Source organism: Argopecten irradians, chromosome 14 (assembly GCF_041381155.1).
Source record: "Argopecten irradians isolate NY chromosome 14, Ai_NY, whole genome shotgun sequence".
Taxonomy (NCBI): Eukaryota; Metazoa; Mollusca; class Bivalvia; order Pectinida; family Pectinidae; genus Argopecten; species Argopecten irradians.
The window spans coordinates 36068923-36085882 of record NC_091147.1 but is presented as its reverse complement, the minus strand read 5'-3'; the positions used below and the strand labels follow the sequence as shown (position 1 = coordinate 36085882).

At 33.2% G+C, this 16960-nt stretch overlaps 1 protein-coding gene across 1 annotated transcript in view; it reads left to right on the top strand.

The window, feature by feature from the left end:
- The window catches only part of LOC138307712 (uncharacterized), a 29127-nt gene extending 13178 nt beyond the window's left edge, over positions 1–15949 (top strand). The window contains exons 10-16 of the mRNA XM_069248553.1: positions 200–538; positions 939–1265; positions 6879–7031; positions 7554–7892; positions 12062–12409; positions 12711–12881; positions 13371–15949. Coding sequence (XP_069104654.1) covers positions 200–538; positions 939–1265; positions 6879–7031; positions 7554–7892; positions 12062–12409; positions 12711–12881; positions 13371–13567 — 1874 coding nt within the window. The 3' untranslated portion in view covers positions 13568–15949. The remainder of the gene's footprint in view (positions 1–199; positions 539–938; positions 1266–6878; positions 7032–7553; positions 7893–12061; positions 12410–12710; positions 12882–13370) is intronic.
- The last annotated feature ends 1011 nt before the right edge of the window (positions 15950–16960 follow it).

The following is a 16960-nucleotide window of genomic DNA, read 5'->3' as shown; positions in this document are numbered from 1 at the left end:
ATATAATGATTCCTTGGAGAAATAAAGTAAAGCAAGTCCTAGCAACCTGCTACTTAAAATACCTCTCAACTTTCTTGCTAAGTGACCTAGAATGTAACTAAGAAGAACTGTTTCTCGTACAACACACGTTAATTATTAAATAGTCTTTTACATTCAATTATTGTTTTATGATTTTTCTTTATCTTTTATTTCCATTCAGCTATCAGAATGTCCAATGCCGGCTCCCCAGTCGCTGGCGGATCCGTCGTGGTCCGGTGCATACACCACAATCTGGTAGGGTGGACGCATCTTACCGTTACGCATGAGCAGAAAGGGTCAGGAATAACTAAAGTATTAAATGTTTCCTCCAACGGTAATCCGGATCCACCAGACAAAAAATACACAGACAGGTTAATTGTCCAGCTGAAGATAGCCAAAACATCTGCGAGCGTGTCTCTGAACTTTACAAAAATCGACTGTACTGATGAAGGGGCATATGAGTGCAACGTCTACAGCCCGGCTCAAACATTGTCTGAGAGGGGATATCTATATATAAGAGGTGGGTGTAAACAAGAGTTCAGACTGAAAAATATAGAAGTCACTGCTAATAAAGATAACACGACGAAACGCATATTAGTCAGGAAACCACGAACATCCATATTGTTGAATAGGTTTTAGTAGTTGTAATTTTTCTTTCGACGATATCATCTTATCCAATTCTGAATATATTACTGCACAAATGATGATATATTCGCTAACAACATCTTTGAAACACAGTCGAAAACTGCAATTCCTAGATTATGTTGGAAGTTGCAGTTTATAGTAAACTTTAATATATATTTATCGAAACATGTTTTCTGGCTGAACTTCTTACAATCCTTATACTGCATTGTTATGTATATTCATTAATTCAATTTATAATTTCTATGGTAGATTTTTTTTTTATTTTTTTTTTTCAGCCGCTCCTAAAGCCCCAAAAATGACCATGCCTTTAGAAATAGTAGACCAGCGCGAGATCAAGAAGCCAATAAAATGCACTGCTAATGTTGGATATCCTGTGGGAACCATCAAGTGGTTTGTGAAACCACGTGGACAAAATGAATACAGTCCACTGGATGTATCGAATATAAAATATTCCGGTGAATGTAAAAATATAGCCACTAGTGTTCTAAAACTGGTTCCATCGATGGAGGGAAATGGAACCGAGCTTCAGTGTAAGGTTGTCAATCCGTATTTCCCTTCGGAGAAAAAGTTATCGACTTCTGCAGTTTGGACTGTAATACCAGGTAAGAATTGTGTTTGTATTTTTTGACCTTGTTAAGTCTTATTGTTGTCGAGTCGTGTTTTACAATCTAATACAGTTTCGTCACTGAAATCGTACGAACATCAATGCGACGTCACCAATACATACTATGGAAATATGACGTCGAACGTTGCAGAAAATCATGTTTTTTAAATTAGGGTTGTGATAAGGTACATAATACTTCTAGTAAGAACCATGGGCCATATGTTCTGTTGTTGTTAGTATATAACTAACAACAGCAGAACAAATGGTCCATGGTTATATAACTAACAACAGCAGAACAAATGGTCCATGGTTGTATAACTAACAACAGCAGACCAAATGGTCCACGATTGTATAACTAACAACAACAGAACAAATGGTCCATGGTTGTATAACTAACGACAGCAGAACAAATGACCCATGGTTGTATAACTAACAACAGCAGAACAAATGGTCCATGGTTATAAAACTAACAACAGCAGAACAAATGGTCCATGATTGTATAACTAACAACAGCAGAACAAATGGTCCATGGTTGTATAACTAACAACAGCAGAACAAATGGTCCATGGTTGTATAACTAACAACAGCAGACCAAATGGTCCATGGTTGTATAACTAACGACAGCAGAACAAATGGTCCATGATTGTATAACTATCAACAACAGAACAAATGGTCCATGGTTGTATAACTAACGACAGCAGAACAAATGGTCGATGATTGTATAACTAACAACAGCAGAACAAATGGTCCATGGTTGTATAACTAACGACAGCAGAACAAATGACCCATGGTTGTATAACTAACAACAGCAGAACAAATGGTCCATGGTTGTATAACTAACAACAGCAGAACAAATGGTCCACGGTTGTATAACTAACAACAACAGAACAAATGGTCCATGGTTATATAACTAACAACAGCAGAACAAATGGTCCATGGTTGTATAACGAACGTCAGCAGAACAAATGGTCCATGATTGTATAACTAACAACAGCAGAACAAATGGTCCATGGTTGTATAACTAACGACAGCAGAACAAATGGTCCATGGTTGTATAACTAACAACAGATGAACAAATGGTCCATGGTTGTAAAACTAACGACAGCAGAACAAATGGTCCATGATTGTATAACTAACAACAGCAGAACAAATGGCCCATGGTTGTATAACTAACGACAGCAGAACAAATGGTCCATGATTGTAAAACTAACAACAGCAGAACAAATGACCCATGGTTGTAAAACTAACAACAGCAGAACAAATGACCCATGGTTGTAAAACTAACAACAGCAGAACAAATGACCCATGGTTGTAAAACTAACAACAGCAGAACAAATGACCCATGGTTGTAAAACTAACAACAGCAGAACAAATGACCCATGGTTGTAAAACTAACAACAGCAGAACAAATGACCCATGGTTGTAAAACTAACAACAGCAGAACAAATGACCCATGTTTGTAAAACTAACAACAGCAGAACAAATGGTCCATGGTTGTTACAATGTCCTGTTTTCCAGGATTTTATAAACGTTTTGTGTAAAATCTGGTTGCTGTCGTGGTTGCTATGGAAGCAGAAATAAAAAACGACGTTTTTCTGATATCATTTTGGACTCCTTGTTACAACAAGGAACCACAAATATTCCTACCAACAAAACATTTTTAATATCCAAACAACGTGAGAAACCAATTACAAATATCTCATGTTATTCAGTAATTTTAATATAGCTTTATTGTTCACTTAGCGTTTTAATTTATACTAACATCAATAACGGTGATTATAAATTATGATTGTGACGTCATTTCATATTGACATTGATATTATCGGCATACAATTGAAATACGTGATGGTGTCGGTATACTGCCAGTGTGGAATTTTTGCCCATGAATGTACGGTCATTGATAGACTGGCTTCAATTTACGCTTAGTCAGGTGGATATGCAGTTTGTCCAATTTATAAATCTGCCATACGGCTTCATGGTCATACGATGCACTGTATGTATACCAAAGATAAATAGGAACTAGACCGCTTCGTTTTACGCTATTCAATATGTAGACTTCAGATATATTTTTTTTCAAAATCGAATATTTTCGTTACTATGCTACAACGAAATATTAAATAACATCATTATGATAATTATACAATGTTAGATGCCAACTACTTTTCCGAAACAACCAATAAAAAAAACTAAATACAATAACAACATAAGAAGATATGGATGGCCTATACGTTTCCCTGCGTATCTATGCTAACAGTGGAGATTCATTTCCTTGTTTTGCCGTCTGTTACCGAGGTCATTAGGACGACAGAAGGAAACAAACACTTTATGAAAATTAACATTTAATTTATTTTAATTCAATTGTACAGGTGATGATATGTGAAGTACAGTATTGACGTTTGCGACTCAATTATCAATTTCGTTTTACAATCCCATTTAAAAAAATAAAAAGCCGTTTCGGAAAGAATGTCGGCCTTTAAATGTTCTCTATTCCACACAAAAAAATGTTGAATTGCCTTCACCTCATTGATGTCGTAATTGAACTTTAAACTGTTTCTTCTGTGTCTACGATTCATGATATGAAATAGAAAAGCGTAATTGACATCTACAAATGACACTTATTATGTATGTCGTGAACAGCGGACACATCATGATAAATGAAGAATACACATGATTTTGTCGTTGATAGATATGTTTTCTGGTATGGGTTGAATTCGTGGTAGGCCTTAATTCTACACCACGTGATTTTTTTTTTCAGAACATCAAACGTACCAGAATGCGTGATGTAATATATATATAGTTAATGTGACATTAAAACTATAGACCACTATCATTTGATGAAAGGTCATATTGAAACGCTAGAAAAATATTTAACCGCACATAGTTTTTGCGTCTTTAGATATGAATTCGATTAATTTAATATTTATACATGTATCTGATACAAAATGTATTAATTTGAGGGCTTTTATCTGCTGTGCACTACTGATTAAGGTGTCCGATATTAATTATTCGCTGTATGGGTGTGGTCTTAGATGACCCAACTCATAGTAGCTATTTACGGTAATAATATAAAAGGTCCTGACATTCTAACACTAGTCCTTCACTGTTAGGTAAAGAGATCGAAACTCACGTTGGGTAAATGCTGAAAAAGGACAGCTTTATATCCCATGACTAGAAAAAGCATTCACCTTGTAAAGATCGTTGGAAAATGTATTTTACTTTTCTATTTTTCATCTCAATGCCCTAATGGCATGGTTTATTCTGATGAAATGAAACAACTCCTAGGGAACTCACTATAGATAGCAAAACACTTTAGGGAACTCATTGGATAGCAAAACGCCTTAGGGAACTTAATGGATAGCAAAACGCCTTAGGGAACTAAATGGATAGCAAAACACCTTAGGGAACTAAATGGATAGCAAAGCGCCTTAGGGAACTAAATGGATAGCAAAACACCTTAGGGAACTAAATGGATAGCAAAACACCTTAGGGAACTAAATGGATAGCAAAACGCCTTAGGAAACTAAATGGATAGCAAAACGCCTTAGGGAACTAAATGAATAGCAAAACGCCTTAGGGAACTAAATGGATAGCAAACCACCTTAGGGAACTAAATGGATAGCAAAACACCTTAGGGAACTAAATGGATAGCAAAACACCTTAGGGAACTAAATGGATAGCAAAACGCCTTATGAAACTCACTGGATAACAAAATGTCTTACGGAACTCAATACTAAGCAATTATAAATCGGTTGTTTTTCTCGTTGGCAATATCGTTTTAATGTAAGTAGATTCTCTAAGTGCGACTGGATCACAATACTCTATGAAGTTAAATAATTCTGATGTTAAAGCGCTCTGCTATCCCAATAATGTATATCATACGTCATTGTCAGTGAATAATTTAAGCTTGACGTTTTTACGTGTCACATTGTAGGTCACAAAACCCATAATACTGTTGTCTTAAGTTCTCTCTGAATCATCGAGCAAAACAACTAACTCACAATACATACTATATAATATACTAAGATAACATCCAACCGTTGTAAATGAATATTACATGATTTGACAACTCAAAGTATGTTAAGATAATATCATAATATCAGTAAGTTTTATTTATTGCATATTCATTACCTGGCTGACTTTTTACCATATAAATGCATACAGTATTTATTTTGAAGATTTCGTTGTTTCCACACCATCTTCGTATAACTAACATACATTCATTTGTTGTTACTTGGTTAACATGTATACCTATTGGTTCTTAAGTTGTTATCGCGGTAACTGGTACATCCATAAGTTGTTAAAAGGAAAATGGTTATTTTCCTTATGATAGCCTCGGTGCCAACCACATCCATTCGTTATTTCCATGGTGACAGCCACACCCATTCGTTATTTCCATGGTGACAGCCACACCAATTCATTAATTCCATTGTGAGAGCCACACCCATTCGTTATTTCCATGGTGACAGACACACCAATTCATTATTTCCATTGTGAGAGCCACACCCATTCGTTATTTTCATGGTGATAGTCACACCAATTCATTAATTCCATTGTGAAAACCACACCCATTCGTTGTTTCCATGGTGACAGTCACGCCCAGTTTCTTTCAGACAGATCACGGACGTAGCCACTAGTAACATAAATCGTATTCTTTGTTTGCCTTTGTTATGTTTGAGACACCTAATGACGTAATTAAAAGGAATTCTCTAGCAAAACAAACCAAATATATAACGCCCAGTTCTGGCCCGGTAACGACCTACAAGGTCATAGAATGCGTTTGTAATTTGACATTAGTTATAGGCTTCTTGTAATGAACGAAATATTTCATTTCCTTAGTCATCAAAAACAAAAATGTAAATCACACTCTCGAATCAAGGATTTCAAGAAAAGTTCTTTCATCTCTGATGAAAAATAGTTCATTAAGAAATAATTACAATTAAATGAGCATTTGTAATTATATTTGTTAATATGTTTTTCCTTTTTATTTGAAAAAAAAGTAACTCAACAAATAACACATAAAATAATAAAATCTTCATGAAATATGTTCATTCAGATTTACGATCCACAACATTCCATAAAGAAAAGGAGTTAATAACATGTGTTTTACCATACCATGCATTCTCATAAAATATATCAAAGTAATACATTTCAGAATTTTGATTTCTTAATAAAAAAAAATCATAAAAGTGACAAACACTTATCACTGTAATTTGCCTTTGGTAGAGTCAACAAGGTGTTATACAGTAGTGTCACAGATTTAAATAACAACCGAGGACGAGAGCCAAATTTATTATTTTAGGATTTTATCAGGGAGGCATAACACCATATTAGCCGATTTAGAGACGGGTATTTTTATATCGGGTATTACGTGTCTTGGGAAATTGCCAATAGAATAATTTGAAGAGAAGTTTCTAAACCTAAAAACACGGAATCGATATGCTGCATGTTAACGTCCATGTAACCAAGAATTAGATAATGAGAAAAAGAAAAAAGAAAATAAAGAGTATATCTTATATTTGATAATATGTTTCGTGGTATTTCAAGTCTTGCTAAAAGTTGTTGTTTATTCATACAATCCGCTACCTTATATCACTACATTTGTATTTTACAGGTGATTTATGTCAGGGTAAGCCAGATGGTCACGTGACCAGACATCCGTATCGATGTGACTACTACATCAGGTGTACCAACAGTACAGTGCACGTGCTAAAGTGCGAGAATAAACTCTGTTTCAACACAGAGACAAGTACATGTGGTCAAACAGGTAATGAAGAGGCCAACTTTTTTATTCTTAGAATATACAGAGAAGACTTTCTTTCATTATAAAAGTGACTTTACTCACTATAGCATAAGAAGTTCAAAAACTATGTTTACTAAGAAAAAAAAACATTCTTAGATTATTTACTTTTTTTACTTTCTCATGCATCACATTAAAGGTTTCGGTTTGCTTTATTGTAGTTTCGAAATTATCAGATTTTAACTATCATCTTTGTTAGTTTCATTTTTTCGTATTTTTTTATGATACATCATTCATATTATTAAACCAAATGTCATCACAGAAGAATTTCATATAATGTTATAAAGCCCAAACAATTAACAAGGGTCAGTCAAAAGAAAAAGCTTTTTAAAGGACACTACATGAATATTGTTAATTTCTAGTTTTATTTTTGGTATGTACCGGCTGTATTGCGTTAGCTCCCGGTAAAATAACAAGAGCGGGAACTCTCATCCAGGGAATTTCTAGTATTGCATGATTGGTTTAGATATGTAAAATTTTGATTTTCAGGAATTGTAATGAATGACGTCATAGCTTACATGAATGAAGGAGTGACGTCATTGACATGTCGCGTGCAACACATTGGCCCTTGGGATGCTATACGACTTAGAAAGGTACTGCCATCTGGCGATAAAATCCCCATTGTTGTTGCCTCCAACCAAACAAATGTAACGATACAAGATCCGAATATGCAAGGAAGACTTTTTGCAGATATCCAAACATCTAAATTTGAGGCGGAATTAAAACTGTGGATTTATACTCTACATTGTGATGATGCTGGGACGTATGTTTGTGAGGTTGACGCTGATTACAATTTACCTGAATCACGTGCACAACTGACCCTAAAAGGCAAGTAAAATCTTAACATTTTATTTTTAATAATAATATTAATAACAGTCAATCAGGGCACAGTCTCAAGAACATATCTTAATTTTTAAGGAATTCCTTAATCTAGAAATATCCCTTAAACTGCAGAGGGCTCCCAGAGAGTTTATCTTTTTTCTGTAATTTCTACAATATTTTCCTCAATATAAGTAATAGTTCGTGAAATATGGCCAAGATAGGCACTGAAAGGTTCACTAGTAGTCAACTGCTTTAACAGGTCAAAACTCAACGATTTTGATCTAGTTTGAGAAATTAAATATTGCTTTTCCATTGTTTTAGATTTTTTTTTCGCAGATTAAATTTTTGTGACCTTAATAATGTCCGGCGAAATCTAGATAATATTTTCTCGTTCAGTCGACACAACACCAAAACAATAGCTGTGACCTTAATGCCTCAATGAAAACCAATTGTTCGTCGCGCCAGAAGACACAAGAATTCGGCGTGTCGTGTGGTTGCAGATTGTCATATAAAAAGCTAATATTGTACATTAATTACTGACACTGTAAACAATGCCCTGAACAGGTAGTGTCATTAATTAGTTTCTCGTCACTTGTCAGTCATCCGTACAATGCAAGTCTTATTTCCACTGTGTATTCCTCGAGGCAAGGTAGACTCGCATACGCCAAATGTAAATGAATGTCCCATATGCAATTAAGTTGTAGATCTGGAACAAATTATATAATTCAGACTCCGTTTATTTGAAAAATACATTTAGTATACACTTGTCCATTTGTATTTCACATATATGCAAAGCTTGATGTACTCCATAAGACTGCATGTATGCTTAGTGATTTTTTTTAGAAATATGTTTTTTCTTAATTTTAGTTATGAACATGGTATATAGAAAAATATAAGTTACACTTCATTTGTTTCATAGATACTCAGTGATAGATATATCATAATGGGCAAACATATGCACAGTGATACAAGTACGCTAGTGTTATTGGTTTTTTTTAATTCAATTATTTTTTTCGAATATTATTCATATCTAGATTATATCTAGATATATGTATGTTCCTTTCGTATGTACTAATATTGGCAGATGAATTAGTATGGCCAAGTTAATGATGCTTGAAGAAATATGTCAGCATTTTACTATTGATATGGACGGTATAAATTATCTAGAAGTATGTAAATTGCTACGAATATTATGAAAAACAAGAGGTAGTATATCCTTATGAGCAAATGTATGCTAAATGATGCTTGGAGAAATGTGCTAGTTTCTATGATTTATTTAGACATTATACCTAGAAATATGTAAGTTATTGTGATTATTATGGGTTATATATGTAAAGGTATTCTAATTGTTATGATTTACAAATGCTATATCAGACAAGTTACCTTTAATAAATGCTATATCCGAGTTAGTCTATCAAGAATATCTGCATAACATGTAAATCATGTTCTAGTACTAGTGGAGCCTCATATATCCTCTCTCCAATAAAAATCATTTCCCTCTCAATCATATTTTTACAATCGATGTCTCAATTCACTATAGAATGTGCCTTCACATTCAAACTGCAATTCATCTACAATAATGGTATTTTGACCACATTCATCTAAAGATCTGAAGATAATGCCATGGAATAAGTGGTGAAAAAGAAGCGGGAGTTGTTGGAGAAAGATCCAGAAATCATGGAAGATTTTAGAGCATTTGGTTTATGGTTGAGTACATAGAGGGTAGTTTTATTATACTATTAGTATCAAGCAACATTTGGTATATAGAACGAAGGTGAATTAACGAAGTTCGTATGGGGCATTAGCTACAATCACTTTTCAATATAGTGCTTTCGATATATTTTGATGTAAACGGCAGCAACAAAAAGAATTGAGCATTTAATATGATGTAAATAAGGAAAAACTTTTGAGATATTTATTTCAAAGCTTCCCTAAATTCTTATCCACATGGTGCCGAACTTTGTTTGTTAAATTGATACCTTTTGTCTGTTGTAAATAAGAAATAATATTTAGAGCTATTTATTTCGATGCTTCCTTAAATTCTGTTCAATGTACTCACGAATTTCGTTTGACATGAGCGACATTCATTGTTTGCTGAAGCGTATCAAAGTTCGCAGTACATCTGACTCTTGACATATCTAAGTCAAGTTTGATTGTTTGTTCCTGTCTAATCAAATACGTTAGTAATGACGTCATACGAACCGAATGCTCTTTGATATATTTAAATAATTAGTATAATGAAAAAATACATTAGACTTCTAATGTGAAATATATGTTGATTCGATATATATTTTTCATATTTATTTGAATAGGAAACATTCACAAATACGTCACAAAACAGTATCTTACGAAAGTAAGCGAGACATTCCATAAATAAATAATTTCAGAAAGCATATGTTTCCCATGGAAAATAAAACTAATAAAAATACAACTGAAAAGAAAAAAAGCATTCAGTTGATTCGTTTTGATTTGAGTATTATTCGTATTTTCAAATTATTTATAATGCTGCTTCCTGTTCTGTCGCCCTTGCCATTCCAAATAAAGTTATTCATCATATATTATACAGTTATCGACCTATTTTCAGGCTGGAGGCCGAGTGTAATATCACTTTTTAGGGTTGATAAATCACATCCACCTGATAATAGGTCCATAACTGTATATTATCAACCAGCATAACGTAACAAGTCCTTTGAAAGTAAAAATATATATAGGATTCCAGCTAAAGAAACAAGTTTTATTCATGTCCGTGTACCGCTGTGCTAGGTAGTAGATCATTTCATGCTTGCATGCATATTAATTACTCCTGTTATATCAGTACTAGCATCAAATGCTGGTATTGCCTCTGGCAAATCAAAATTAACGCTCAGTAATAAATGAAAAAGGCAGAGATGTCATAGATCAAGTTATAAGAATACCAAACATCGTTTATAATGTACTGTCAGTACTGGCTCGTCAAGGAGTAAGCTTAGGGAACAGTGAAATCCATATAAGAATGAGACGTGATTAAATATGGCCGTGCATATCTTCGTGGGTTAAATTATTCCTAACAGAGACCTTTACCACGTTTAAAGAGGCGATCATGTCAATCTGTCACGATCAATTCATAATTCTGAAAAAGTTTAGGTCCTAATACGTATTCTTAGAACGCACAATGAACAGATTACATATAATTGAATACATTGGTGCATGTCAGCTGTGTTCATAAGATTTATTATTAGGACAAGTGGTGTTTCCGTCAAGTCATTCATGAACGCCAATATATATTAAATTATCAATCCTATAAACAAGCTTCTTTTTATGGACTAAATTTCCCGTTTTATCAGTCGTGAGAATTCTAAATTACATTGAAATGGTGAATACATGTATCCAAATGGTGTCATTACATATTTTTAAATTTTATTTCTCCAAATTATATTGTTTAATTATTATTTCATGGTGCTTTTGATTAACTATAGTCAATACTTTTCTGCTTTTAACATTCTTCCAACTCTTATTTATTTATTAGTCAATTTACTTTTCTTTTAGAATATTTTTTCGATCTGAAAAAAAATCGGTTAGCTTCGTAATATATATATTATCATGTATATATTTTGTTAGATATATATTGTGTGTAATGTCTTTTGAAAGTATAAAGTACAGTCAAACTTCATTAACTAGAACTCGACATTACCTTACGTAAACTTTGAATGACCAAAGTATTAAGTATAAGCCTATCATTTCTTTATTACCACATATTAAACACAGCCTTCGAGATAAATGATACCTGTAAAAGTAAACAATGTACCTGTGGTTCAAGGGAGATCATCCACTTTTGTGTTAAAGTTAAGTCAAAGTATTTTTGTTTTGTTGAGGAGAACTTTTTCGTTACTTTTTTTAACTTTATGAAGATTGAATTATTGATAAATGATTTGTCTGTTTTGAAATTATTATGTTATTCAAAAAAACAATCTCAAAAATATTTTGTTATTTTATGTTTTTATTTGTTGTTTATTTTGTTTGCTTTGTTTTTATCATTTTGTTCTGTTATCCCCCCCCTTTGTTTAAAAAAACTATAAATTAGTAATGTTCGGATTGATCTTCAAACATTACAAATCCTACTTCCAAACGCATGTCTCTACAATTTTCAGGAAAATTTTCCCCAGCTATTAGACATCTATTTTTTTTCTCTCTTACAGTTAAGCCAAAACCACCACAGATATCGAGTCCCATCGAAATTATTGAAGGGAAGCGACTGCGACAGACGTTCACGTGCGAAGGAGACGTCGGATATCCTTATGGCGACCTCTGGTGGGAGGTCAAATACAAGGACCAAAGTCAATTTTCAAAAGTCAGTTTTCCTGTGTTCAACGACACACAGACTAAATCCGTGATTGGGAACTGCTCTAAGATCATCAGACGCGAATTGTCTTTTACTCCTTCAAAACAACAAGACGAAATGGAGTTAAGATGCGTTGTTGGAAATAATGACACCTTACCGGACGGACAGACATTATGGGATTCCCACAAAGTTTATGTGATTCCAGGTAACCAAGCTTAAGATAAAACATATTTAACATGACAACTTTGCGCACCAAAAAATAACTAGCACAGACAATTGTAATATAAGAGACAACAAAAGTAGCTACCATGCATAATAATTAAGTTGAAGTGTGTTGAAAAGTTTACTTTTTGATAGAGTATGGAAATTAACTACAGTAAGAGGGAGGTAACTGTTATATAATAAAGATAGCCTTCCTTTAAGCAAGGCAGGAGCTAAATAAATGCTAGTTTACTGTTTAAAGAGTATGGAAATTAAGATTTAATGTATAAATTATTTTATTTCAGCCAATTTTTGTAGTTCCCGGAATAAGACCTACCTTGATCATCCCCACAATTGTCGCCAGTACATTCAGTGTGCCCAGGGATACGTCTATGTCCGTCAGTGTAGTATAGGTCTCTGTTTTAATACGGATACTCAGCAGTGTGACCTCCCGGAGCCTGTCAAGTCCACAGTCTGTAAGTACAAAAGATTAATCAACACCTTTATCATTTTCTGCAAACATGTTTCTTTTTCTTTTAATTTTATTGCCCTTTGTTGTACGATTATATACGTTATGGACTATATAGTATTAATACTAAATTTATCTAATAACCCGGCGTATAAAATTTTATGTATCATACATTTCTTTATCATAAATATTTCAAATCCATGCAACACTCCATTTACCGTTAAATACATTCTGAATTAATTTACATTTAAGATAGTTTACACCTAGCAAGCATATAAGAATCATTCATTTATATCATTTTTCTGACTCCGAGAACACCAACAACGTGTTTCAATTAAATGTTATTAGGATAAGTATGTATTTGATAACCAAACAAAATCAAAAATGTATTATACGATTGAGAATTCATATACATGTATTATATTTATCATAGAACCATATTCAATATAACATAAACTTATACATGTATATATTTCATTATTTTTTTCCTTTTTAGTTGATCCTGAGTTCCCCTGTCGACCTAATAAGAATGGTGTATACTACCCCCACGCGTTCCTGTGTAATAAGTACATTTGGTGTGTACAGGGAAAAGGCATTCTCCAACATTGTCCGTTAGGAACTCTCTACCTGGCGGACGGACAGTGCACTTTTAACACACAACAGTCTCTCTGTTACAACAAGGACAAATCCTGATGACGTCACGCTGATATCTGGATATGTGTCCTCTCTTCAACTGTCATCAAGCGACAAAATTTATGTCACTCCAACGGGTTCATTTTGAACTTGGATGAGATGCTGGAGTTTATATTTCATGGAAGTTGATGAATTGCTCAATATGTGAAATGGAAGTTTGTGTTGTGACAGTATGATAACAATATTAATAGGTAAATACGAACGATGAACGGTGCTGGTGAAGCATGACCTCAAGACAAAACCTGTTTCATCGAAACTGCAAAACTGTCAAAATATGCAGGTGCCCAAAAATTTAATACTAAGCAATAGTTTGTGCATGCGATTCGGTATTGTGTGTGACGTCATTTGTATGCGAGTTTAACGTCATACGTTTCAGAGAAAACGAAAGAAAGTTATTTTGAAGTGTATTGTACGCGTTGATAACACATAGGCTTTTTTCAAAGACTACAGTCAAAACGTATTTATTCATTTAAATTTTGTTTGAAATAGTTAAAAACGGGATCCACAATCTCTGTGGATGGAACGTACTATGTATATAACAGACACTCTGTGAAAGTATGTGAACAAATACATTATATGATAGTGAATGAAATGCGTACTTGACCTTTTAAAAAAGTTGGTTACGCTATGTTTAACAGACAATCTATGTAAATGGCTGAATACCAAATGGACATTCTAGGATGACTAATGGACATGCAGAAATTGATAGACATCCTAGAAAAATAAATTAATACCTGGTGACATTTAATGGAACCGATTGAATATGTATTGAGCATTCCAGAAAAATGGATGTACATATAAAAAGAGAATGAACACGCAATGAACATACAAAAAGTGTGAATACATAATGGGCATTCAACAACAATGAATGAATACATAATCAATACTCATTGATTCATATTCACAGATAATGAATGAATACGTAATTAACATTACATGATCATGGATGAAATGTTTAATTGACGTTTTAGGAAAGTGGATTACAAGTTAGAGATATTCTTCAATAATGTTAGAATATGCTATGAACATTCTTGTAATGAGTGCTGATACAACGGCCATTCTTTGATGATAGATAGATAGATAGTGAATGATTTTTTTCTAGGATAATGGAACTATCCATGAATGCATAAAGGCTGAACACATCTAAACACTAAATGCATAAGTTGTGTTTGATGTTATCATTCTCATATCGGATAGAAGGGGAAAGCTACTGTTGTGTGGATATCTTTCGGGTGGCAATGTGTTTATGCGTTAAATAAACATTATTTTTTATATTATGGATTAAAAAATACTCATATCATCAAATATGACATTCTGAAGCCAACCGTTTGCATCAGTCGGACAATAAAATAGTTTTCAAAACACAAAACACATTTTCTCGAAATGGAACCATGGTATCATTTGATGGAACATGTGGATGTGCATAAAATCGTTTGTTGAGTCACGTTGAAAAACATGAGAATTACAACTGACGCTGATACACCAGTAACAGAACGGAAGTTCTGATACTGGACCATATGTAAAAGCATGGACTTCAATTTATTACGTTACTGTCAATAATATGTCAATCTTTCTGCAAATAAACATCTCGATTGTTTCATTATTGCTATCGTTGCAACATTTTCATATAATAAATGCTAATCACTTTGCTGACAATGGAAATTTCTACTCTCCTTGAACGCGAAAGCACATGAATAATTTATTGTACAGTATGTTTACATTATTGTAAAAAAACCTACATTTATTCTTTAAATTAAATCACAGCAATATTGTCATTTTTGAGAATGTTAATACTTATAAGTGCAAAATGAAACGCGTTTTCTTGTATAAAGACTTCCACAATGGCACCAGTCGATATATTTCAAACATGGGTTAAATAGCATTGACAAATGTTTTAAAAAAAATTTGAAAAGATAGTCAACGGCGCGCATATGAGTTTCCATATGTGAATATGGTACAAATTTTAATAAATCTAACCATGAGATGTAACTCAGTGATTCTTTTTTAAACACACACACACACACATTTTTTTTTTTTTTTTCATTTTAAAATTAGACACGATGAGAATCTGTATATTTATCATATATATGCTACGTCTATCAAAAATTCAAATGGCATTTTCAATTAACGTTAAAACTTTTAGAGCTTTCGTGAGTTACATATCAACAATGAGCATATTTCTGTATAGATTTTTTGTTTTTGATTAGTTTCAGCTGAAAAGATTTTAAACCCGTAAGAATCGGAGAACGACACAAATGTATTTGAAGACTATTTCTACAAAAATATCAATTTTACAAATATTAACTAGTAGTTGATTGTTGTCATTTTGTATGTACATTGTACCACATCCTTGAAACTGTTTTATCAAATAAATCATGTAAGTTGTAAATTTCGTTTTGTTATGATATAATATTCATCTGGACTCGATCGCATATTATAGGAAACTTATCAATACACAAAAATCATGAAAATTATGTCAATACTATTTATTTGCTCACATTAATAATAAAAAATAATCTAATAAACTAACCACTTCACTTTTTAAATAATTCAATTGATACAATATAGTTCTAATGATAATACCGTAAAAAACACACAAGTGAAATCTGTCCTGTTTTAATACACCCAAACATTCTCCGCCATTTACTTTCTGCCTATCTCCCCAAATAAAACATAGATTACATAGGTGCACACAACAGCAGACCACGGTAAACCAGCATATACAATTACAGGTAAAAACTTTTCATATTTTAATACCCTCTCAGAAGTAAAGGTCATGCACTTTAATTGACCTAATAAACAGAGCTCTGATAACGATTGACGTTGTTTTTTTACCGTCGGTCTCAAAACAGAATATACACCATTATGGACAAAAATGGTCGAAACATTCAGATGAAATTAGAAAGATCTTTTCATTACATTACGATAATTAATCACAATTTTTAATTGTCGAGATTCGAAGTGGCCGATTGTCTACTGAGTCTGGGCTATAGGAGCGGACATTTTTTTCGGTTATACGGTATACCTTGATTTCTCATAAATTTTGTCATGGGAATTCTTACACTTACGCAATTTCATAAGGAATTCAAAGTTGATGAAAATTGGGTTAGATATCCTTCCACTTTCCATCAAAACAACGCACACAGTATGGCCAATTTAATATAACGTTCGAAGGTAGACAAAAGGCAAAAGGCAATCATCATTTGGCATCCCAAAAATCATAACAAATAACAATATTTAAAGATGCTCTACCGCTGACAAATGGTATTTTTTCACTATCAAAATCAGGAGCAGACGATTTAGTATTTTTCTTCAGTTACTTACTTTACACCATTACCACAATTGAAAAGTTTTAGCTTCTAATTTATGAAAAATAATTAATTGCATCCCGAA